Raw genomic sequence first — 26,291 nt, forward strand, 5'->3', positions numbered from 1 at the left:
GTGTGTGTGTGTGTGTTCTCTCAGTGTGCATATACAAAGCACAATCAACATGTGTCACACTCGGCGTCCAGTCGCTTGTTTCTGAGACTGTACAGCTAATGCTTAAAGTAAGTGCCTAGGAAGTGTCTTCTACAGAACAGAAACTTCATCAAGTTTGTGAACTTTATTAACACGGGTGTGTCTTACCAGACACACTGCCTTCAAATAAATAAAACTCAGCATCATTAAAACCACACAAACACAGTTCGACAGGGTACACACAAAGTTGATTGTTTATGATGTCTCTTGCATTTACTAAAAGTCTGAGGAACACTAGATCAATCCCTCGGCCAGCAATTACCTTGCACCAGAGGAAAGCAAACATAATTATCTCGTGGGTTCTGGAACAATGATTTGAGGAACTCTTTGAGAAGAGTCAGGAATCTCACAAATCAGATCACAGGTCTGCAGATTACACCATGGATGTGATGAACACACAAGTCAAGTGCCCGACGGAGCCTGCGTCCCTGCTTCCCCACACGACACCACTTCTATTTTTGGCATGAGTTATTAACCTTCTCTATCAGGAGGAAAATGTGCTCTGCAAACTCCCGGATGGCCCCCCGGCCACCGTTGCATTTGCAAATGTACCCCACAGCCTTCTGGGCCCCGGAGCAGGCGTCGGCAGGAACAGCGCTAAGGCCCGCTCTCTTCAAACATTCTTCATCCGACACTTCATTGCCTGCAATCGAGATGAGCATCAGTCAAGTATGAAAGACAAAATGTTCTAGCTAAATGATGCAACCCACAACCCAGAGGTGATGAGGAACAACAGTGGGAACACTAACAATCGGAACAAAACAACACCTTTAAGCACAAGTGTGAGCGGGGCTTTCCCTAAGCAGTACAGAACAAGCTCTTCCCAGCCGTGGAGGGAGAATGGGGTGTACCCTTTACCTACTGTGTATTGTAATCGTTGGTTGTGAGCCCAGCCTTTAATGGCTGAGCCACCTCTCCAGCCCCCGTGTATTGTAATTATCAGAAATTCTGTACTTGAATTACAAACGATAACCTTGTTAAGGGAAATTTCAAGTATGTGCAAGGTATCATAGTTAATGATGATCAGTTTTAGATTATTTAATCGCTACCTCTTTCTCTGTCCTATACCCTAGTTTTCTTGGAAAAAGAGTGTGGAAGGAATTTGCAGACAGACTTTAGCCCCAAACTTCTTTTCTTTCAAGAAGGGTTTCTCTGTGTAGCCCTGGCTGTACTGAAACTCACTCTGTAGACAGGTGGCCTTGAACTCAGAGATCTGCCTGCCTCTGCCTCCTGAGTGCTGGGATTAAAGGTGTGGACACTACCTCTTGGCCTTTATCCCCATATTTTCAAGCATTTATACCTACCAGAAAAATTATCAAACTCACACAATAAATAATGATTCCTTAAAGTAATTTAATAACTATTACATGGTCAAACACTGCCAACTGTCTCCAAACATGCCATTTTGTGTGCAGGTGTGCACTTGCAGAGAGGACAGGGGTCAACGTCCGTTGTCTTCCTCAGTCCCTTATTCATCTGTTTAGTGTGTGCACATGGAAGGCACAGGTTAACCTGTGGGAGGTGGGTTGTTCCTGCTACATTGTGGGCTCAGGGTTTAGCTCAAGTCATCAGGCTTGAAAGCAAGTGCCCTCATCCTCTGGGCCATCTGGCTGGCTCTTCATCTACTTCTTTACGGCAGGTCTCTCAGTGGAGCCAGAGTTCGCCACTGACATAGACTAGCTAGGCACCCAGCTCCAAAGCCTCGCCCATGTCCTCTTCCCATCAACAGGGTCACAGCACAGGGCATTATACCCAGCTTTTACACGGAGGCTGGACATCTGAACAGGAGTCTGAGACCTCTCCCCAACCCTTCAAAATTGCCATTTTCATTCTGAAATGTTTAAAAACAGGAGGCAAAACAAGCCCTCAGGGTACATTTTGCTAATCCAACTCCCTCCCTTTTCCGTCTACACCAGCTCTCTGACTTCTATGTCCTATACTATTTGTAGGGAAGCTGCCATACTGGAGCCACCAAAAGAAATACTAAATTACATTAACAAAACTCCACCCTCCCTCCACCCGCCTGCCCAACCTCTCTTTTAGAAAAAACACCAGAGCCCTCCAGTGGGACAGAGTCACCATTTTGGGCATAACTACAGTTATGGAAATGCTGTTTCCCATGTGCTATGTGTCCACACACAGACATGTTTCCCTATAACTCAATATAAGTAAACTGAGTGGATTCCACTGAAGAGAAAGAGTAAAATCGGCATTTCTCTGCACAATCCTGTCTCTAATTTTTCTTCTGAGAGTTGCTGAGACGCAAGCTTGACCCTGCGCTCCCCCTGCCTCCCCATGCTGGCCACATGTACACACCACCATGCCTGGCAGTGTCAATACTGTCAAGGAATTTAACAGGAGGTTTTTATTGTATTTTATGTGTATGAGTGTTGTGCCTGTATGTATGTCTGTACACCATGTTCATGCAGTGCCTGTGGGGGCCCAGAGAGGGCGCTGGATGCCCCAGAACCGGAGTTAACAAATGGCTATGAATCCCTGTGTGGGTGTTGGGAATCAAACCTGGGCTGTCAGAGAGAACAGCCAGTGCTCTTAACCTCTGAGCCATCTCTCCAGCCCTGGAATGTGTTTTTATACATTTATGTGCCCATTCGAAACACTGCTCATATTTTGAGTAAAAATTTCGGATGTACTCTAAGTTTTTTCTTTTTTTTTTTCGTACAAGCCCTTCATTGTCGCGATAGGAACATTTTCTGACATGCAGACAAGTGGACCTGCCCAGTGTGGTTATCACTTCTCCTCTGTCAATGCCTTTTGGATCTGACTCGGGGCCTCGGCCTACATAAACGACACATTTCCTACACAATGTGAAGCCTTGGATCTTTGTTTCTCTTTCTAAGGTTTGCTTAGTTTGTTGATTAGAATACGTAAAGTCAGTCATAGGAAAGTTTCTTTGAGCCTCATGGGTAAGGGGCACGGTGGGGACCCTATGTATTGCATGGCTGGCGCTTTCTACAAATGTCTTATTGCATTTTCTCTACATTTGGCTCCAAAGCTATTCCATATTTCAAGACCACGGGCTCGGGTGACCTTGCGGCTGGTGTGATCTGCCCATATGCACATCATGCATGATTTGTAGTTACTGTGCACCTTAGCAGCTAGTATATCTTAATACTTACAATGCTGATATCACAGGGCTGTCAACCCTGTACACATAATGCTTATGGTTCTAGCAACTAGTTCCTTGCCTGCACACTGTAGGGACCCGCTAAGCCTGTCTGCTTAGCACTAACATGAAAATCTCAGACCTATCTGATCATGCCGATAAACACAGATGGCCGTTTCAAATCCACTGGGCTCAGGGGCTGCATTCTTCAGCAATTTAGACGGATTCTTGTTCTCTCCATCATTGGCACATTACCCCAGTTTCTTTCTCAAACTGGAATTTGTTGTAAAAAGCAAATAGAAAAAAATGTTCTCGTGTACTAGAAACTCGGGGTGAGCATGTGCCAACCCTACCCCTGTGGAGGTTAAAGGGTAGGGCATCTTTCAAAGGTCAGCTCTCTCTACCACGGGTATCCTGGCAATTGAACTGTGGTCATCAAACTGGACAGCGATTGCCATTACCCACTGGCCCAGACTGTTCTCATGTGATGCTCTGGTCTGCAGTTTAAGAGATGTCCACTTCCCTACAGTCATTTGGGGACTTTCCCCCTGGTTATCCGGACAGGACAAGCAGATCTGCGAATGACCCACCGAGATAGGCCACTTCTTTCCAGCACAGGCCCATCTCCTTCCTCCACTCGTCCACGATGGCCAGCTTGTCTGACACACTGACTTCTGCTTTGCAGTCCAGCTTTAAGGCGGAGAGTGTCTGCTTGGAGCAGGCCCTTTCTGAGATGAGTCTCACCTGGAAAAGAAGCGGGCCGTTAGAAGGGAGGGAAACAGATAGGCTTGGGAATAAACCAAGTCACAAATGAGTGGTCCTCTGACCTGAAGGGCCAGTTAGGAAAATCAACAGCAAAACAAAGCATGTGTGGCCTCTAAAGCCTGTCAAGGTGACACGCCAGCTGTGCCAGGGGACACACAGCCTGTCCCTGGAAGTCAACAACTGCTCAGGAGGAGCGTCCATCTCCAGCTGCAGTCGAGATTTCTAGTGAACTGCACTTAACTTTTCCCCTCTCGAACTGTGGACTGTGTCTATCCAAGGTATCATGCAAGCATGCTAGGCAAGTGTTTTATCACCGAGTTCCATCTCCAGGCCCCTTTCCAGGTGTTATCTTGAGACAAGGTCACGCTGAGTTACAGTCAGTCCTTGAACTCACGCTCTTCTTGTCTCACTCCCTAGTGCTGCCTTTCAGGTGTGTATCACCAGGCCCGGCTCAACCTTGGTTTTAAGAAATACGCCTATACATTAAATTACTCCCAATTAACCCTTCCATTCACATGAATAGGCCGTACTTTAAAAGTCTACAAAGTGTTGCCCCTTTCTAGGTGCCCACACGAATTAAGGAAATCTTTCTTGTTCCAAAGTCCCATGGGAAAGAAAGAAGTGTGCTTAATGTATGATTAAATAGGAGATATTAACGAACTGGAAAACCCCCAATTTCATCTTTCCAGTGTCAGAGTTCTTTAGGCATATACCAAGCAGTACTTGGAAAACTCTATGTAAACAGTAAAACTTTAAATCTCTTCATTACTGCAATATTCTTTGACCTTGAGTCAAAATCTTGTACATACGCTGTATTTAGGGAGCACATACCTCAATACCACTTTTCTTTAATAAACTTATGCCAATAGCATCTTTTACATCGTAAGATATTATTTCTTTTTGGTCTCCTGATACATAAATGTGGCCATTGGTGAGACATCCATCAATATTGCAAACCAAAAGCTTTATCTCTTTCAGTTTCTCTTTTCCAAAATAGCCAAATCTGAAAGAAACCAAGACGACAGAACTCCTGAGCACAAATGCAACTCCCCCCGCGCTGACGTCTGGCCAAGGGCAGTGGACTCCCCCCGCACTGACGTCTGGCCGAGGGCAGTGGACTCCCCCCGCACTGACGTCTGGCCGAGGGCAGTGGACTCCCCCCGCACTGACGTCTGGCCGAGGGCAGTGGACTCCCCCCGCACTGACGTCTGGCCGAGGGCAGTGGACTCCCCCCGCACTGACGTCTGGCCGAGGGCAGTGGACTCCCCCCGCACTGACGTCTGGCCAAGGGCAGTGCAGCAGACAGCATCACTCTTCAAATCCACTTCACTGTGCACTTTGCAGACAGCACGGCAACTCGCCGCTTAGCCAAACCACACCACCCAGCTTGCAAAGGTGTCATCACAGGTGTGTTTTATAAGCACACCTTTCCCGTTGGAGGAAACTGAGTACAAAGACTATCTCAAATCAATGTCTACAAGGCTAGTTAAACACGCTAAAAATAGCACTGGGCCCTGGTCCATGGCTACCACAGGCTTTTCTCCTTCTTTTACCTTAAAACTCTTTGCTCTGCAATCGGCCAATCAATGTCCACGTCTATATCCACACTATGCTCAGCTCGCATTTCATAATATGCCATTTTTCCACCCTAAAGACAACAGAAATGCTGTGAGTGTTCTGATATTCACTTATGTATACGCAGCTTAGATCTGGGTTTGCATTATTGAGAAAACAAATAATCCTGTAAACCAGCAACACACCCACAGTGATTATTCTGAAAACAAAGTTCAAACCAACAAATGAGTTTTCAAATTCTGTCTACCATGCAATTTCCCTGTTTTCCTTTAAACAGACCTGTCTGGGGTGAAAGGCACCTCCTCAGCTCTGATCACAAGAGCTTTCTGAGGACGCCGAGAGCTGCTACTTTCCCTCTGCAAGGTGCCCTCTCATCATCTGACAGCAGGCTTTCAGTCTTTGGTCCCAGACCAGGGTTGGGGTGGGCACCTGCAGCTACTGCTGCAGACTGTCTCAGGTCCTGGGGTGCACGGTGCATGTCAGGGCTGAGGCCGTGCGTGCCTGGGGTACAGGGCAAGAGAGGGACCACTCCTCTGATGCTGTTTCAATGACTAGACCAATTACAGGGCGACTTCATTTCTAAAAACTGTTTTCACAAATCATGTTACAATGAGAAACACAATTTTCTTCACACATTTGGGAAGGACTAGACCACAGCTGTCCCCAGAAAAGAGCCAAGGGTGGCAGGGGAGTGGGGGTACCTGTGTGTGAAATCTAACCTGAACTCTAGACTGTAACTAGAAGGGTCAGACCTCTGTTTGCCTATGTACTGATATGAAGACTAGGGGGAAAAATCCTTTGTTTTCAGAATATGAATCACGGGAGAAATTTTAGAGTGGAGAGGTTTCCCTTTTGATGTTGGGAACTGGAACCAGTCCTGCACATGCTCAGAAGGCGGGCCACCATTGAACTACTCTTTCCCTCATGCTGTTCACATGTGTGTGGATACACACGTGTGGGGCACATGAACCTGGATCACGCACATGTGAAGGGCTCAGGCTGACGTTGGGAGTCTCCCTTAACCACTTCCCACCTTATTCATTGGGACAGACCACCCTAACTAGCCAGCTTGCCCAGGGGATGCCCACACTCATCTTTTGAATACTGGAATTACAGGCGGTCCCCATAACCACCAGGCACTTGGTGGCTTCTGGGGATCTGAACTCAAGTCCTCACATGTGTGTCAAGTGCTTTACTCAGCGAGCCATTTCCCTGACCCCTCCTTCCCTCTAAGGGCCTGGTTGTGTGATATTTTGTGTTCAGACAAATAAAGCTTGCCTGGAGAGAGAGGCAGAGCAGCCAGCCACCAGAGACTTCTTACCTCTATGAAATCTCAGACTGAATGTGTGGGGATCCTGTCTCTATGAATCCTCAGACTGAACGGGCAAAATCCTGTTTCCACCTCCCATGTGCTGGGATTAAAGCTGTGTGCACCACTGCCTGGCCTCTGTGGTTAACTAGTGGCTAGCTCTGTCCTCTGATCTCCAGGCAAGCTTCATTTGTCAGAACACAAACAAAATACCACACAACAGGGCCTAAATCTCAACAGTATTGCTTCTGTCCTGAATTATTTCATTTATACAAATGTATTTATTTATAAAGATATGGACATATGTCTGTGCACCACATGCATACAGTGTCCAAGGAGGACAGAAGAAGGTGCTGAATCTGCCAGAACTGGAGTTACAGATGGTCGTGAGCTGCCATGTGGGTGCTGGGAATTGAACCTGGGTCCTCTGGAAGAGCAGCCAGCGCTCCTATCCTGAGCCAGCTCCTAATTACTCTATGTCCAGAGCTGCAGTTGTCACCTCTGCAAAGTGGGGCAGCAATGACAATGTTCCTCCTCAGCTATGCGGAGTGCTGTAGGTGACATGTAGCGTTTTCCACAGCCCACGGTAGGGGTGCTTGGCAGCGATATGAAAATGAACCAGTTTTCCAGGATGTGATGTAGCCATGCAGGCTCTAAGAATGAGAGACTGCCAGTCCTCTTATTTCAAAACAAGAGCAGCCAGCAAGCACACAGAACAATAGAGTCAAGGTGACACACAGAGAGACAGAATTTGGCCTTCCAGAAAACCAGGTCAATGCTCTCTCAGATCACTGAATTGGTTGTTTTCTGTTTTAAAGTAGTAGAAATTATTTAACCATATACCCATAATCTAATTGTAACCTAATGTGGACCACAAACAACTGAGTGGGTTAATGAGAACAGGAAGACACTATCAGCTCTCAGCCCTTATCTCATTTTTATCTCAATATTCAACTAAACAGACTCCAAAGATATTTACTGTGAATTTGGAGGTAAAGCTGCAGAGCTAGCAGTCTGATTATACTCCACCTGTCTTCCAGAGATGATGGAGCCAAACTTCTCTCCATACCTTTCCTCTAGAGATGATGGAGCCAAACTTCTCTCCATACCTTTCCTCTAGAGATGGCGGACTCAAGCTTCTCTCCCTACCCTTCATCGAGAGATGATGTAGCCAAGCTTCTCTCCCTACCCTTCATCGAGAGATGATGTAGCCAAGCTTCTCTCCCAGAACTCCAAGCACAACACAGAGGGTTTGAAGAGTTGTATAAAATGAATATACAAACCTGTAAGTAACCCATCTCTATCAAATGTCTTTTAGCAAAATAAAATGAGCCGTTTTCATATAACTCTCCATCCCAGTCTTGTCGCCGAGGCCGTTTAGCTGGATTCAAGTTCAGAGGCTCAGTCACTTCACGAACTAAAAGCAAAAGCTACAGTAGTCTACATTACTTAGAATAGACACTGTTCACTTAGTAAAGGCACAAATAAAAACCCCCTCAGAATGCATACATCTGTATCTAGAGAAACAAAAGGTACTACTTCTAGAGGGACAATTACTTGTATCTACTTTTAAACTGTTAATATCAGAAAAATTATTTCATGAAGGAATTCAGAGAAATTCAGGTTTAAGGTATTTCTACAAGTTCTGTGATTCTGGAGGGCATGCAGGCAACCTTCGAACAGCTCCCAAGGATTGGGACTTGTCATAAAATATCATTCCAAACTTGACCTCTTTAGTCTATTTCTTATTATTTCCAGCTGCAGAAATACAGTGTGTGCGCATTTATCTAACACGGTTAGAAAGTGCTTTCATAGAATTATCACAGAAAACTAAGGACTTTCCTATTAAATCACTGAAAGGTTTTGGCTTTTTTTGTTTTTGAGTTTCATGTAACCCTGGCTGGCCTGAAATTCCCTACTTAGCTGAATATGACCTTAAACTTCTGATGTTCCTGGCTCTACTTCCTGAGTGACAGGATGACATGACAGTCATGTGCCAACATGCCCAGTATTATGCAAGGCTGATGTGAACTCAGGGCCTTGTGCATGCTAGGCAAGTATGACCAACTGATCTACACTCTGAGCCCATATCAAAGCTTTACACCAGTGAAAATAGGTAAATGTTTTTATTTGGTGTTTAAGATATATGAAACACAAAAATAAATATTTATGATATTGATAATGAAAGCCCAGCAGTGTCAACACTAAAGAGTATAATGGATGGACAGTGAAGCTTTTGTTATCAATATAGAGAGTCCCTTCTGCTCTGACTGGATTCCCCCCAATTGCTGGGGGATGTCTTTCTGTAAGCTATGAATACATGTTGTTCCCACTGGCTAATACATAAGCTGCTTTAGCCTATGGCAAGGTAGCTTAGAGGCAGGTGGTAAATCCAAGGAGGGAGACAGAAAAGAAGAAAGGTGGAGGCAGAGAGACACGAGCCAGCCACCGAAAGAGCAATATTTAATGCGACACAGGTAAAGCCATGGAACACGTGGTGATACAGAGATTAATAGTTATGCGTTGAGTTAAGTTATAAGAGCTAGCTAGTAAGAAGCCTGCCATGGCCATACAATTTATAAACAATATTAAGCCTCTGCGTGATTATTTTATAAGCAGCTGCAGGACTGTGGGTGGGAGAGATTTGTCCTGACCACGGGCTGGGCAGGACACAGGAAAACTTCGACTACACCCAAGTCTGTGTATAACGATGTGTTTGGGTATACATGCATGTGTATGTATATTTGTGGGGTATATACATATGTGTATGTATTCAGGTATGCATACATGTACATGTTGGTGTCACTCCAGAATCTTACTTTGGGCTGTCACCTCTGTATGAGAAGGCTCCCATGACTAACCTATACCCACTTCCCTTACTAACCACATTCTGTGCCATCTGACTGTGTCTGACGTAAATTAAGGAAACTCAGCAAATATGTTTGACTAGCTAGTGGCAACACATTTTTCAGGCTTCTGGACTTCAACAGATAGAACTCTCTGCCTTCAGGGAACCTACAACAGAGGTGTGGACAGGCAGCTAAAAATTCAGGGGACTCAGTAAGATGGGACAGGACAAGCCCTTCTCCTTGGAGACACTTTATGGAGGGTGAGGGCAGATGAGCAAGCTCACACTTGGCACAACCAGAGGAAGTCTGCTGCATGAAGACTTGAGAAAAGATCCAGACTCATGGACAAGTGTAGACTGTCAGGTACAGGACAACTGTATCACCGGTTCTCCCCACCGCCATGCCACACACAAGGGGCAGGAGGGCGGGCTGGAGAGCAGGCAAGCGTCTCACAGTACCAGAGGGCTGGTGTCTCCGGTCCTCACAGCACTCACTGTGTGATGGCTCTCCTGTCCTCACAGCACGGTGTGATGGCGTCTCCTACACTGTCTAGGGTGGCTGACTGGGAGTCAGCTGTACCTATGAGACCTTCCCACCGCACGGGGCGGTGGACTGGAATTACAGCGAGTCTGTACAACTTCTCACTGAACCCGTCTCCAGCTCCTTATCCCTGTGTATCACAGAGGTGGAGGCGAGTCCTTTCCGAAGGAAAATGTGGATTCCAACGTCTACGGCAGGTACATGCCACACCGTGAGACACAGAGAAGCAGAAACAGGAAGGACATTCAAGAGGACGAACAGAAGGAGAGATGACTCAGTGAAAACCAAAAATGCTGGAATTTGCACAAAGAACTTTTCAATAACTGCCATCAATATGCTAAAGACATTAAAGAAAAAGATCATGAAGGTGGATAAACTTGAAAATTTCACCAGGGAATGGAATTCCTAAAAAACGAACTCAAATATGCAGACTATAAATCAACAACAACAACAACCCTGAAGTAATTCAAGGCTCCAACTGGCTGAATAGACGGTTAGTGCACTCAGGCCAGCTGGGATTGCTCAAAAGTAAGCAGAGTAAGGAAAAAGGTCAGCAGGGCAGACTGAGAAACACAAACCAGAAACTACTCAAAACTAACTTCAAATGGATTCCAGAGAGAGGACAAAGAAAACACTAGAGAAACATCTCATGTGACAGTGTCACTGCTGCTAAGTTACCAGCTACTGTGGGGTGAACTAAGAAACATCACCACACAATGTGGGGAGAGAGAAGACACAGACTCTTAGGAGCATCCCAAGGAAGATGAGGTGTTACACTTGGGCAAATAATCACGGGAATGGCGGCTGCATTGCTGAGAAAAACACGGAAGACAGAAGACAACATCTTCACGACAGTACTTCAGAAAACAGTCTTAAAATGCCAGGAGAAAACAGTCATCACCTCATCTCAGTCTGCAGTAAGTATAAGATTATTAACAAGATACTGTGACCCCTAATCCACATGAAATTGCAGAAGTGCAGCGTGTACTTTTCCTTCTATTTGGTGTGTGCACAGGTCTATGATGGTCGCATGTGTATGAGCACGTGTGTGCATGTGGGGGGTGGTGCAGAGAAGTGCAGCCCTGACATTTGCCTCAGGCACTTCATTTTGTGCAGCTAGGTCTGTCAATCAAACCCAGAGCTTGCAGACTGATGATGATAGCCAGCCAGCTTTCCCAGGAATCCCCTATCTCTGTCTATAGGAGGCTGCAATGTCCACCCACCTTTTACACAGGTTTTGGGGATCAGAGTGCTGGGCCTCATACACTGTGGCAAATGCTTTACTCACCAAGCCATCCCCCCATTGCCCTGTGATATGTATTTCTACTTTTAAGGGGCATTTGAGTTTGGCATGGTTAACACAGCATGAGTGGCACGAGGACCACCATGTTGGACATGCACATCTACTGTAACAAGGACAGAAAATGTCACAGAAATCTGTGATGGACTGGCACACAGCTGACACAGACAGCAGCTACGATTTTATAAACAAGAAATATAACAGAGCCCAGGAATTGTCGGCCTGGTTCAGCCGCTGTCCACCAGCAGCATTCTGCTTCCCGGGGCTCCAAAGGGTCGCAGCACATGAAAAGATAAAACAGCAGTTGCCAGCACTCACTCTGGGGGTTGTGAGGCGCTTACTCAAGCATTCCCAACTTCTTTACAATGTATGGCAATCGCTTATGGATCTGTCATCTCTTTAACCTAAATACTCGCTGAGTTTATTGAACAGGCCCTCACAGCACCTCACCCTCAACACCCACTTTGACTTGAGGATTCCCTATGGAGGTGCTGCACTAGTTCAGTCTGGAGGGCTGGTGTGGCTTGATGCTCAGCTGACAGGCCAAAAACCAACACAAAGGAGCTGATCTAAAAACTGTCTGCATTGCCAACTACCAGAAACAGAGGCTGGGGTGTCTAAGGAGTGGGAAGCTGAGGAAATCTGTTTTTTTACCATTTTGCTTTACAACAAGGTCTAGGCAGGAATAACCTGTCATGGCCTACTGCAGCTGTGCTCCAAGCACTATTCTGCTCCTTAGCTCTCTTTACTGTTAATAGTATACATCCACAAAACGAGACAAAGCCCGACTTTCAGTACAACGAGCTGACTTACCTCCTTTCTGAATTTCGCTCCATCGAAACTGATGGCGCCTCACCACTGAGAAGACAGAGTCATAGCCTTCTTCTCGAATCATTTCTGCAACTTTCTGGAGGTCGGTGGGATGTAAACATGGAGACGTGGCTTGGATATTCCCCACAATGTCAACCTCTGAAGACAACACAAAGAAAAGGCATCAAACACACACAGTCCTGGTGATCACAAAATACTGAGATCTTAAAGGAAATGTTAACCCAAGTCTTGTGTGATGGTGAACATGGCTACAGATCACATACAATTTGAGTGGAGTAGTCAAACTCATACCATTGTGATAATTAAGGAATTCTACAATGGCGTCGAGTGAGGTAGAGCTGTCTTTGGATGTTTCAGAACTTCTTCGATGAACCTGCGCACCGAACTGTTTGGCCACATTCTCAATTTCATCGTGGTCTGTTGAAACCCACACGCTGTTTGGACAATAAGAAGAAAGTTAAATAACTAAGTCCCCAGGAGAGACTGCCAACAGCAAGACAGAGCTCTGCACCAGCGCACACAACGTGGCACTGGAAAAGCTTTCGTACAACTAGAGCGATACTGATCTAGGCACTGTGGTGCACGCCTGGACCCCGGAGGCTCAGGAAGCAGAGTGGGGGTGGGGCAATGTCCCCAAGTTCCAAGCCAGCCAACGCCGCATAGGGTGACCCTATTTCAAAACCCCATCAACAAAAAGAAACAAAAACATAAAGATCCAAAACAATGCAAAAATAAAAATAACACAATAAACTGTTATTTAGGTAGCTCTAGATTATAATTCTATAAACTAGGAAAAAATGAACTCAGTATTTTTAAGATGGTGACAGACTAAGCAAGACAGCACCATAAGTCAAATCCAAGGTGAGTTGAAGGTGATCTGCTTTGTATGCCAATTTAAATAACCTAAAACATCATACATATGAGACTAATACATGTGTAGAAATAAGCTGGACTTGCTTAATTGAAATAGTCTTAAGTTTAGAAAAGAGTAAATATCCAGATCTGGGTTCACAGTGATCAGAAAATTCAACTTTACTTTTAAAACACATGGATACCCGGGCAACAACCACTGATGATACAGCCATGACTGCTCTGGCTGAGGAACATCTGCTGTCATCACCACAATGCACAGCTGCCTGCTTGATTCTCTAAGACCAAGACAGAGAGCAAAGTGCTTCCCTGAACCTTCTGCTTTCTACTTTCCTGCTTTCTGAACCTTCATAAACGCCCACTTCTAGAAATAGAAGACATGAATATTACTTGAGCCACAATGCTTTAATAATGATAGTATATAGATATTTTCAAGATTTGTAGTCTGTCATATACATGTACTCTTTGCTTTCTGTCCCATTCATTCAGCATTTACCAAGAGAAAAAGAGTATACATGCCATATATCCAAGATCACTTAAGAAAGGAAGAAAAAATTTCCAACCTGTGGATTTCATTTATTAAGTTCACACATTCCCTTCAGCATTTGTAGAAACAGGATTTAAGGGCCAGGACAATAGTTCTGTGGGTGAGTGTGCTTGCTATACAAACAAAGGACCTGAGTTCAAATTGCTAGCCTCCATGTACAAAAAGCCAGGCACGGTTGCAAGGTGCATGTAACCCAGAACTGTGAAGGACAGAAAGATAAGGATGGCTGAAAATTGGTGGCTGCTGGTCTAGCTCCAAAGTCAGTGAGAGATCCTTCTCATGGAATAAAGTGGAGAGTGACACCGCAGGACACTTGACATCTTCCCCTGGCACACACCCACGCACATGCACACACACACAACTGAGGATTTAAATTAAAGGATAAATGTTGTGAGATATTTGATTACACTATGTGAAGATATGACCCAATGTGGGTCACCAGATGAAGTGTTTATCTAATTATTCTTTATCCATAAAAACTCGGGTGTCAGATACTGGGGTAAGAACCGGAATGATCAGAGAAGCAGCAAGGAAAACATCAGTGACCTCCTATCTCTTTCCTCGATCCAAAAAAGGGTCAAGACTCTAAGCCCCCACTCTACTTCTTCCTGTGTCTCTCTATCTGTTCTCGGTCCTCCAAAAACTCTATGGCTAATTTGGTCAGCTAGCAGCTAGCTCTGCCCTTTGATTCAAAGCAAACTTTATATCAGTATTGGGAGCATCAGAATCTCCCACAATATGGTTGAGTGTATAGGGCTAGAAGGACAGAGAGGAAAATTAAAGCCACAGGTGGCTAATACATACAGTGAAGTCAGAAAAATTACAGGCATTAGAACAGCTGGTCCAGGGGCAGTTAAATGCTCAACATATCTAAGAATCAACTAGTAGTTCTTAGAACTCTCCTATATTTACCATTAAAGCAAAATCTGGCGCCTTTAATCCCAGCACTCGGGAGGCAGAGGCAGGCGGATCTCCGTGAGTTCGAGGCCAGCCTGGTCTCCAAAGCGAGTTCCAGGAAAGGCGCAAAGCTACACAGAGAAACCCTGTCTCAAAAAAACCAAAAAAAAAAAAATCTGAAAAATGGAGAATGTTAACATTTAAGAGCCATAAATAATTCAGCCAATGCAATCTTTACAGCTTGAAATTCCCTTGCCTTCTCTATTACCTAAAAGATTGCCTACCATAGTGATTGATTTAAAAGACTGCTTCTTTTCTATACCTTTGCAAGAAAAGGATAAAGAAAAATTTGCCGTCACAGTGCCTATTTATAATAATTCCCAGAGTGTTAAAAGATATCAGTGGAAAATTCTTCTACAAGAGATGTTAAACAGCCCTACCTTGTGCCAATATTTTGTAAAACAACTATTGGAAATAATTTTTAAACAGTTTCACTAATCTATAATTTACCATTATATGGATGATATCTTACTAGCTGATTCAGACTCAGATACCTTAGAAAAAGTGTTTGGAGAGGTGAAAAAATTTTTTGCCTTATTGGGGATTACAAATTGTTCCTGAAAAATACAAATTAATTACCTAGGATATAAGATAGGTTTACAAAAAATTCAACCATAGAAAGTACAAATCAGGAGAGACCAATTACAAACTCTTAATGATTTTCAAAAATTGCTGGGAGATATTAACTCAATATATCCAACAATTGGATTGACAACTCAAGATTTAAGTAATTTATTTCAAACCTTACAAGGTGATACAGACTTAAACAGTCCAAGAAAATTATCAGCTGATGCTGAGAGAGAATTGGCTTTAACAGAAAAGACATTACAGGATGCACATGTGGATCTCTTAGATCCAGAGCTTGATCATATTCTGGTTATTTTACCTTTTATGCATTTTCCTACAGGAATTCTTATGCAGATAGAAGATAATATCTTAGAATGGATAATTTTACCACACCAACAGAGTAAAAAAGTAAGACTTATGTAGAAAAGATTTCTGAATTGATTCTGAAAAAAAAATTAAACTTCATCAATTAGCAGGAATAGACCCAGCAGAAATTGTGGTACCTTTTACTATTGCTGAAATTTCCTCATTATGGGCAGAAAATGAACATTGGTAAAGAACTTGCAGTAATTTTTTTTGAGAGATTAGTAATAAATATCCCCAAACCAAGAGACTTCAGTTTATAAAAGAAACTAATTGGATCCTTCCTTACATTGTACAGGGAACACCAATTTCTGGAGTCCCTACATTCTATACTGACTCAAATAAATCAGGAAAGGTAGGCTGTAAGTCAGGAAATATAAGTGAAGTGGCTCAAAGCCCTTATGATTCAGTTCAAAAGTCAGAATTATATGTTATTCTCATGGTATTATAGATTTTCCAGAAGCTCTTAATATAGCTAATGACTCTTAATATGCAGAAAGTTGTTTTACATATTGAAACTGCTGAACTTATTCCAGGATTCACAATTAGCTTTGTTATTTATTCAATTACAAGAAGTGATCAGAAATAGAAATGCATATAACACATATCAGATCCCATACAGGCCTACCAGGCCCTCTAGCACAAAGTAATGATGAAATTGATCACCTATTGGTAGGAAATGTGCTAGAAGTCCCAGGATGTCATAAGAAACACCATGTTAATAGCAAGAGTTTGAAGAATGATTTTCTATCACTTGGCAACAAACCAAGGAAATTATAAGGAAATGTCCTACTTGTATAACCAAACTCACTACCTGCAGGAAGTAACCCAAAGGGTACTCAAAGAAATGAAATTTTGCAAATGGAGGTGTTTCATTTTGCAGAGTTTGAAAAATAAAAAATATATACACCATACCATAGATACATATTCAGGATTTCAATGGGCAACTGCTTTGAGTTCTGAAAAGATGATTTTGTAATTACACATTAGGAGTTATGGCCATCATGGAAATACCTGTACAAATTAAGACTGACAATGTGTCTCTAGTAAAATGTAACAATTTTTGCATATTACAACATAAAGCATATTACAGGTATACCACATAATCCTACAGGACAAGCAGTTATAGAAAGACCTAATTATACTTCAAAAGATATGCTTAATAAAAAGAAAGGGATATGTGTTACGTTGGGGAAGAGGTTTTGCTTTTGTTTGTACAAGAGAAGAAAAGCTATGGATACAATCAAAATTAATAAAGATTAGATTCAAACAACAGCATGGCCATTCAATTGAAACTAATTTAAGGGACTAACACATGCCTTTCATTTGATCAGATATAATCTGCCAAAAAGGAAACTCCCCAAAGTCAGGGTTGGGGCAAGTTTTTGTTTCCAAGGCGTCCAACTAAGAATTCTAAAGACCACTGGACAAATGAGACATCTGAACTAAAAGGACAAATCATCCAGAGAAAATGCCCAAGAAAAAGAATAAATGGCCTAATGATATAGCACATTTCCAACAGGTTAAAATTTCATAAATCTACCCAAATTTGTGTTTCTGCTGTTCTCTACAGACATATAAGGCAAATTCTTTTTATTGTAGTCCCAATTCAATTAAAAATTAAAGCTGGCTTCGGAGATGGAGAGTGGCTCTATCCTTCTCTAAATCCAAGCATGTTTTTAAAGGAAAATCCAAAATCTGTCTCATGTCAGAAAAGCCACCAGGTATGGGACAGAAGAAAAAACAAAATTAAAGGACTACTCTATTGGCACTAATCTCATAATCCTTTGGTTTTACTTTGACTCTTTAAAACCTTTGTTAAGGTATAAATATTATCTCAAAATTTAAAAGATTTATATATTTAAATTTTCTGTTGTGATATTAATGATCACATAGAGTACTAACTAATTCTAGAAAAGCCTTCATCCAGCTTCTTGTACATGATTTCGGGCTTTAGTCTGAATCAGGTAACTAGGAATTAAGCTTGGCACTCTGGATGTACTTAACTAATTGCAGTCCTTTAACTTCTCTGAGATCTGCATTTAACATTTAAAATGTTTAAGTTTTCTGCAGTGAAACATCAGTACTCCTAACAGCAACCTTTGAAGTCTCCAAAAGGATGATGGGGTCCTACAATGAAGATTCCACCTGGATTGTGGTAAAGCCACTAAGCTGACAAACACCATCCAAAGATTAGCTTTAGACTACAAACTGCTCAGGAAAATTTCAAGGTGGTTAGCTGAGATGATCCAGCCTCACAGACTACTCCAGTCAGGACTTCAGATCAGCCCTGCACTTTCCTATCACACAGAGACTGGACAACAGCTAGCTCTCTCAGGACTTGACCATTATTTCAATTTTCTCAGGGTCCCCTAAAGATGCCACTGCCCCCCGCCCCAAGACAAAAGGAAGCAGTCTAGAAAACATGATGCTCACATTTCCAAGAGGTGGGGTGGGTGGTTTTGGGTTCTTCAGTGGATTATGGATGTTTATCATCATTTAGGGGGGTTGACTGCAAGTTGTTATTGGTCACAGTCATGGAGGAAACTAAGCAAAGGAGATTAGATTCAGAGATCTCGTTCTAAGAAGAAAAGGGGGATATGGGAATGACAGGATAAAAGGATAGGTTACTGAATTTACTTTTAAACTAAAAATGCAACTACTAGTCTTAAATATTTTATATCAGTGTGGATTTTTATATATTGACACAAATTTAAGGTTGTTTTTGTTATACTGTATATATGTTTCTACTCATTTAAGGTATTGTACCTATATAGCTCAGTTAACAACGTAAGGTAAGTTTCTAGACCTTGAAAGTTATTATTACAAACTATTTAGGATAATAAAGAAATGCAGGTTAGTAGTTAGTCTACCTGGAAGAAACTTGTAGTCATGTTAGGTATGTTTTCAAGGTCAAACAGAGATATATATTAGATAGGTAGGTGATCTTTAAACACTTCAGAGACCTACAGAAAATGGCATTTAAGATGTTTTAGTAACACAAGGCTTTTCATGACCATGAGGCACATCTTCTCCTGGCATCACCAATCTACTTCAGAGAGGATGATGGGCACTGAAGAAACTCCATATGGAGTTTGCTTTCTTTTTGGCAAAAGTTAACTACTGGGCAAAAAACTGCCCTGGCCTCAGCTGCTGACAGTATGCTGTCCAAACTTGAGAAGCAGGACACAAAAGAAAATAACTGCCAAACTTTGCCAAGATGAGGTATGACAGCCCTTCAGAATTCCTGCTTCACAAAAGTCTGTCAGAAATTCTAGGCTTGTTGACTGAAGATAGATGCCCCAATGTTGCAGAGGAACCTTGGGTGACTATCTAGGTAGCCAGCTGTCTCTGTCATTTCTATAGGTTTGGAAGTTGTTTGCTCTACCCTTCCTGTTTACTCAGGTAACATTATATCCTTCTTGGGTCTTTGATGGGATTGAAGACTAGTTAGTTACAGTTTTCCTTGTTACCAAATTAAAAAAAAAACTTACATAAGAGATGTAAAGTTTATAAAGTTGAGAAATATAAAAGCTTAAATTGTTTATCTAAGAAAATGTTTTGACATCTAAAGAGATAGTTTTGAATTGGTAATACAAGTTATGATAAAAAGTGGTTTGGGTATAAAACTTTGGACTCATCAGGATAGGACAGATAGTAGAGTATTTTCTTAAAAATTGCCAAATACAAATGGACTGGACATTGCAAATGTAATTTTTACCTGATAATTGTGCTTATTGTACAAATTTAACTATGTTAGAGTTAAAACCCTTTCTTTTTTATTTAAACAAAAAGGGGAAATGTTTTGAGATATTTGATGACACTGTGTACAGATATGTCACTCTGATTGGTTTAATAAAAAGCTACATGGCCAATAGCTAGGCAGGAGGTAGGCAGGACTTCCAGACAGAAAGAGCTCTGGGAAGAAAGGGGGAGTCACCAGCTGGACGCACAGGAAGCAGGACATGCAGGAGAGGTAAAAGTCATGAGCCATGTGACAACACATAGATTAATAGAAATCAGTTAATTTAAGTTACAAGAGCTACAAGCCTAAGTAAGCTAAGGCTGAGCTTTCTTAATTAATAATTAATAAGAAGTCTTTATATAATAGTAAGTGTCATTATTTGGGAGCTGACTGGCAGGACAGAGAAAAACATGTTATGGATAAAGTCAATAAGCCCCAATTTTCCCCCCTCGGAGGAAGCCTGTTCAACAAGATGGCTACAGGCTAATGGTCAAGTCTCCAGCACCTACTCATGTCTCTTGGTGCAAAGCAAAGAGCTCATGACTTCTGCACTGTAAATAGTTTGCCCACAGATTTTTTTTTTTTCTCAACAGTATATAACCAAGTGAACTGCCAATGAAGCAACTGCACTGGATTTTGAAAATGCAGGTGGAGGGGGAGGACAGCAGAATATAGTAAAAATGAACCAAAAGAAGGCACACATTCCTGGCATTTAGCTTACAGCTGAAGTACAACTGAGCGAGGATTCATTCAACTGTGGAGGTTTCAGTGATTTTTTTTAAAAAGAAGTCTGTCAGCTTGTCATCCTTCCTTTTTCTCATCCCTTTATTTTGAAATGTTTGCTGCAATCTATTCTATCCCAGGCACTACTTTAGACCTTGAGGCATGACAGCAGATGCAGGGCAGTCCATTTATTCAAACTCTTGGCCTTTCAATAGAAACAGACCCATACAATGCTGTAATTTCTGCTAAACCGCCAGGGAGAGACATGAGAACAGTTAAGTAAGCATGCTCCTTCTAATGCCTTCCCTTCCCTCACACGCTTTACAGTTGTTGATGACTAACATATGCTGTGTTTGATGAATGAATGAAAGGTGAGTGGTCAAGAGCAGTGGTGCCGCAGCACAAGGGTCGTGATAACTATAGGTATGCCTACGGCTGAGTGCATTAAATATAAATCACCCGCCACAGGAAGAAGGGGTAAAAATGGTAATTTTCCAAGCCTTGAAACAGAAGAGCTAATAAAGGACTGCACACTGGCTTATTTGCTCTGGAAGAAAACTGAAAAGCTCTGTGCATGTCTGTTGCTGGAGGGCTTCTCTCCAGGTTCCCCAAGCCCCGCAGTCCCACAATCCACTTATAAAATAATCACTCAGACGCTTATATCACTTATAAACTGTATGGCCATGGCAGGCTTCTTGCTAACTGTTCTTTTATCTTAATTAACACATTTTTATAAATCTATACCTTGCCACGTGGCTGGTGGCTTACCAGCGTCTTTACATGCTGCTTCTCCTGGCCGTGGCTGCAGTGTCTCTCTCCTCCTTCTTCCTGTTTCCCCAATTCTCCTCTCTCTTTGTCCCGCCTATACTTCCTGCCTGGTCACTGGCCATCAGTGTTTTATTTATATAGAGTAATATCCACAGCACATGTCATGTGTTACATGGAGGCACTGGGGACAGGAACACATACAACACATTGAACACAATGATCCTCTTGACTAAAGGGACCAGGTGGACAGATCTCTCTTTGGCTGAGGGGTGTCTGCAAAATGGGCAAAAGGTAAAGAATGAACAAGAATGAGAAGATGGCCTAAAAACAACTCCAGGGGAGTAAATGTCAAGGTCGAAGTCAACAGCTTTAGTATGGAATGAAGTCACACTCTATCTAACTCAGCACACAGAATATCGGCCATGGTGCCTATGCAGTTATCTTGAACCACGAAGTGTCATTTCAGGAACAATAACAGAGCACAGGCCCCTCACAGGCTTAGAAATGAAACTAAAATGTATGCTGATTTTCACCACTTTGTTGTACAAGATTCAAAAGACCACCTTGCTCTCAGATTTGCTCACACCATTGTTGATGCATGGTTGAAAATCAAGACTCTTCCCAGCTGAAAGAACAGTTCTCTAATGAACATGCTCATTCGCCTTTTTGGGGACTGCTGACTATCTTAGCAGCATAGTTTAGCAACCTGGAAACATTCTGTTAACTTCCATCATGTTCAGGCTGAGCCAAAGCATGGCTTTGAACAAAATAATCTGAATTTCCAGTCTCCTCTGGTCCTGAAAACACACAGCAGGCTGCTCTAAGTTTCTTCCTTCTAATTTCAGTGTTTGCTGAAGGAAGAAAAGCAAGAACCGTAGGTAGGGAGGATGCTCCAAAGTCTTCCAGGGGTCCTACGAAGCCAGTTCAGTTCCAATCTATACATTTTAATTGAGGATCTAAGATACATGGTTTACCAGAATGAGCAAGGCAGTGTTTCCCCCTCAGACTGTTGATAACATTCTACTGGCAGATGGCCACATCCCTTCATCCATGGACCACCGGCCACTTTTACAACATACAGGCTCAGAACTGAGACGTTAAAAGAGGGCACCTGGCCTGCAAAACTGGCAATACATACTGTGTGGCCCTGTCTAGAATAAGTCTGCTGAAAGCTGAAAGACAGAATAAAGACATGATTCCATTAACCGCCCCAAGTCAAAAAGGACTGTCAGGGTTGAAGGCATTTTCAGGGTTACTAATTCTCCATTTACATGCAAGGGAACTGTGGCCCAAGGGAAGAATCAGATTGCTCGATGGGAGCACTTGATACAAGGAAAAACTGTCAGTGTTACATCAGGGCTGAAGGCACATTATCTCCCGCAATCCTCTCCGAGCCTCTCCTCTCAGATGTACATCCAAGTCCTGTAGGTGGAGATGTTAGGGTAGAGAGAGGATGGAATCGTGATTACTGGGTGGCGAGGCTGTGATCTGCACCCTCACCCCCGCCACACTGCTGACTCCAAAGCGGGGCACAAACAGTAGCACAGGACTACTTTTCAGAATGAGTCGGCAGACACTGAGAGAAGCAGTGCTGGTCTATTACCTTCTACTACCCAGTTAATCTCCACAGGTCCCCACAGAGGATGCCCATAAGCAGGTACCACCAGAAACAGGCGAGTGAAGTCACCTGGTATAAGCTAGAGAGGGCGGAGCTGGACAGACACTCAAGCTGCTGTTCTAGGGAAGGGGGGTTATTCCTCCTGGTTGCTGCTGCTGCTACAGGTCCTGCAGGCAACTCAAAGAAACACAAGACACTGTCCACACCAGCAACAACTCAGTCTACATGGACAGAGGACAGCTTCAGGAAGCTGAGGCCTGCATTACTCCTAATGGGAGTTTATGTGGGTGCATCTACATTTTTTCACTTAGTGTGTAGTGTGTAGGAGTGAGGGGCACACAAATGCCTCAGTGTGTGGAGGAGTCTGTTCTCGCCTTCCACTGGGAGGATCCCAGGGATCAAATTCAGGTTCTAAGGCTCGGTGGCAAGTGTGTTATCTGCTGAGTTATCTCACCAGCTCCCCGTAGACAGTTTAATAAACAAAGCAGGAATTTCCCAGCAAAACCTCCAATGTCTGCTAGCCACTACTTGCTGAGTTTTCATCTGACAATCTTCCCTCACTTGGTAATTGTTCTTCGGCCTTCCTCAGGATGCATCTTTTGTCCTTAAGCCTGGTTATTGTTCTTGAGATACTTGTATGTAATGTTTGTGTGAGTGCAGGCTTGAGTGTCATGGCACATGTGTCATGTGTGGAGGTCAGAGGGCAACCGCAGGTCCTGGTCCTCAGCTTCCACCTTCAGACAGCGTCTCCTTTGTTGTGCCCTGGATACAGCACGAGTTTCCAGATTCTCCTTTCTCCACCCCCTGTCTTGCTGTAATTAGAAGCACTAGTCCCTCACCTGGACTTTACATGGGCTCAGGGAATTAGAACTCAGTTTCTCAGGCATGGCAAGCACTCTCTCCACAGAGCCATCTCCTGTCAATCACACTCTCCTTTTAAAAGACTGTGCATGTGTGAAACGTGCAGGTGAGTGGAAGGGCCTGAGGAGACCAGAAAAGGGTATCCAATCTCCTGGTGCTGGAGTTACAGGCAGCGGTGAGCTACCTAACAATTGTGCCGGGAGCTGAACTTGGGTCGTCTGGAAGAACAGCACATGTTCTCAAGTGCCGGGCCATCTCTCCAGTTCAACCACTACCCTTTCTGAATCATCTCTGAAAGTCATATCCTGACATGTGACCTGAATCATAAATAATAATTTTGTTCTCAATCTACTGTCAATACGACTTCGATCTCTCTTCCCTTCCATGAATTTGAGATTTTACTTGGCCACTGTTGCCTATACACATTTCTCACTCCTTTGCAGTCTGTATTCTGAGAGGGTTAAAAACACGAAAAAACCAAAAACCAAACCTGACCTCCATATGGGATAGAACTGTGTATGGACTATCTTGTTATTTCCTTGCATGTGTATGGCAAGAAGTGGGGCTCTGGAAATGTTGACTGAACTGACCAAATCCCCAACACTCCCCTATCTCTCCGTAGCACACTTCCTATTACGTGTTATTTTCAGAATGTCAGCTCTATTTGCTTGGCTCCACCCAGAGCTTCCTTTTGGGTTAAAACATACAGAAAATTAATAAATTTATACCTTTTGCTATCGCAGTTTTAAACAAAGTTGGATAAAAAATCTGCCTATGTAATATGGGGAATTAATATTCTTCAGGATCAATCATCTTAAAATCCAAAGGTAGCAATAAATAAAAGCACAATCAGGTTGCAGCTAGCATGTGCATTTAAATTCATTCTTGGCAAACGGTTTTATCTTCCTCCTTTGATGAATGGCATCAACTTGTAACTCCTGATCAATCTGGTAGAACCAAAATGATGCAGAAATTAAACTGTCGTTAGAGAGGCCAAAGTTCAAGAGGCAGGAGAAAGCCATTCACACCCATAAAACAGTCATACTCCGTACACACGTAGGAAGCTTTCGCATTGTGCTGACTCACAGCCTCACAGCTAGAGTATTTTTCCCCAAAGGTGAGGGAAGACTCTCCAGGCTGGAGAGTCCCAACTCCGGACTCCATTTATGCACCTGCTGCCTCCCAGGCCTTGCAACAGCACCCGACAGTCCGCGCAGCCCAGAGGAGACAGGTGCCCATCAGCAGGGGCCGTGCAGGGTCAGGCCTGGGGACCCCGACCCCCGACCCCCGGACCCCGCTCCCGCACATGCGCACCTCTGGAAGACCCCCGCATCCAGGGCGGCGCGCAGGACCCAGCCAATGAGCGGAACCCCCGCCAGGCGCTTGATGTTCTTCAGCGGGATGCCTTTGCTGCCGCCGCGGGCCAGCACTAGCGCCGCCAGATGCGGCGGCTTCTCCAGGCCGCGCCCCGCGCCCCGGCTGCGCTGCAGCTTCGGGGGCCGGCCCCGGGACGGCCGTCCGCGCGGGGCGGGCACCGACGTGGCGGCCCCCTTCTCCAGCGCGTCCATCTTCCTCCCACGCCGCCGCCCCAACGTCTCCACATCCGGGAGCTCGGCCCCGCCGACTCCACTCGGTACCGCCCGCCTGCTGTGGCAGCTGCAGGCCACGCCCACGGCTCGGCCCGCCCCCGGGGCACGCCGGGAGTTGTAGTCCGTTGCCCGCCCCCCCCCCCCCCCGGGGGGAGTTGGCCGGGCTACAGGCTCTGAGAAAGAACGGCTAGCTGAGCCATCTTCCACGTGCGGGAGGCACTTGGTGCAGTGCTCAGTAATGTCTGGAGATTTCTAGAATAAAGGAGGATTAGTCCTCCTTCACTCATCCTTCCCCCCGCCTCAGCCTCCGCCTTTCCGTTCTCCTACCTCTCCTCCCTCCTACTCCTTCCTCCGATTCCATTCTTCCTCCTCCAGGGCCTTCTCTCCTTTCTGTTCCTTCTCCAGCTGCCCCCGCCCCCATCATCATTGTTGGGTAACAGCCTCAGGTCCACATGAGGAATTGAGTCAGGCTGTACTGGACAATAGCCCCTAGCCATAAAGAATTGCTTAGCCCCAGCCTGACTGTTCCACTCCACCTGCACAGACAATGTGCCTGGGAATCAAGAGCAACCCACTCTGCTCCCAGTCAAGCCAGAAATACCTGCGACTTCTGATAGCACTGGTGTGTGTGTGTGTGTGTGTGTGTGTGTGTGTGTGTGTGTGTGTGTGTGCTCCCCCTCAGCTCCTCTAAATGAGCTCAACCTTCATCCTGCACAAAGGTTGTAGCCCCTCGAAGTTCCAAAAAGTCAGTCTCAGTAATTATCCTCGACTTGCTCTCTGACCCGGCTAGCTTTTGAACACACTATATGACCTTCATCTTACTGTATAGCTCAGCCTAGCCAGGAACTCATTACAGCTCAAACTGGCCTGGAACAGGAGCCAATCTCTTGCTGTGCCACCACTCCCAGGGAGGGAATGAATGAATGAATGAGCTAAAGAACTTGCCGACTTGGAAACTGAGGCTCATTTCTTAGTGCATACCATGGGGTGCCTAAGCACGAATCAATTTTGTTTTAGCATTTATATGTTAAACATTAATCTTTCTCTTATGCTCCTGATTCACCCCCCTTCCAAGAAATTACCTCATTTTAATGTCCTACAGTGCCTCAAACTCAACATCTTAAAAGAACCCTTTCTTGCTAAGTTGTTGGATGTTAAAAGACTGTGAGACTGAAGCCTAGAGGTAAAGGGTGGAGGGATGTGGTGTTCTGAATGGGTCAGCACTCACTCTGAAGAAAGCAACCCCATGATATGCAGAGAGGAGAGAGGAAGTTCATGTTGATAGTGTTGGATGCTCTCTCCAAATGGACCA

The 26,291-nt window shown here is 44.0% G+C and overlaps 1 protein-coding gene across 1 annotated transcript; it reads right to left on the reverse strand.

Annotated features, from left to right (window-relative positions):
• Positions 1–148: 148 nt before the first annotated feature.
• On the reverse strand, positions 149–25,040 carry Cmas (cytidine monophosphate N-acetylneuraminic acid synthetase). The gene is made up of 8 exons (XM_028879867.2): positions 24,705–25,040; positions 12,663–12,805; positions 12,354–12,509; positions 8,135–8,268; positions 5,521–5,615; positions 4,799–4,970; positions 3,793–3,946; positions 149–721 (listed from the first exon to the last, which is right to left on the reverse strand). Exons 1-8 carry the CDS (start codon positions 24,956–24,958, stop codon positions 531–533), a joined length of 1,299 nt encoding a protein of 432 aa, XP_028735700.1. The 5' UTR covers positions 24,959–25,040; the 3' UTR covers positions 149–530.
• Between the last annotated feature and the right edge of the window lie 1,251 nt (positions 25,041–26,291).

Source organism: Peromyscus leucopus, chromosome 3, assembly GCF_004664715.2.
Source record: "Peromyscus leucopus breed LL Stock chromosome 3, UCI_PerLeu_2.1, whole genome shotgun sequence".
In the NCBI taxonomy this organism is placed as follows: Eukaryota; Metazoa; Chordata; class Mammalia; order Rodentia; family Cricetidae; genus Peromyscus; species Peromyscus leucopus.

Excerpts from the sequence above, each read along its gene's own strand:
- Cmas (XM_028879867.2), bottom strand. The coding sequence starts at position 24,958 with ATGGACGCGCTGGAGAAGGGGGCCGCCACGTCGGTGCCCGCCCCGCGC. Across the intron at positions 8,269-12,353 it reads GAGCGAAATTCAGAAAGGAG|TTCGTGAAGTGACTGAGCCT; the intron begins GTAAGTCAGCTC and ends TTTTGCTTTTAG. Across the intron at positions 5,616-8,134 it reads TAGAGATGGGTTACTTACAG|GGTGGAAAAATGGCATATTA; the intron begins GTTTGTATATTC and ends TGTTGTCTTTAG.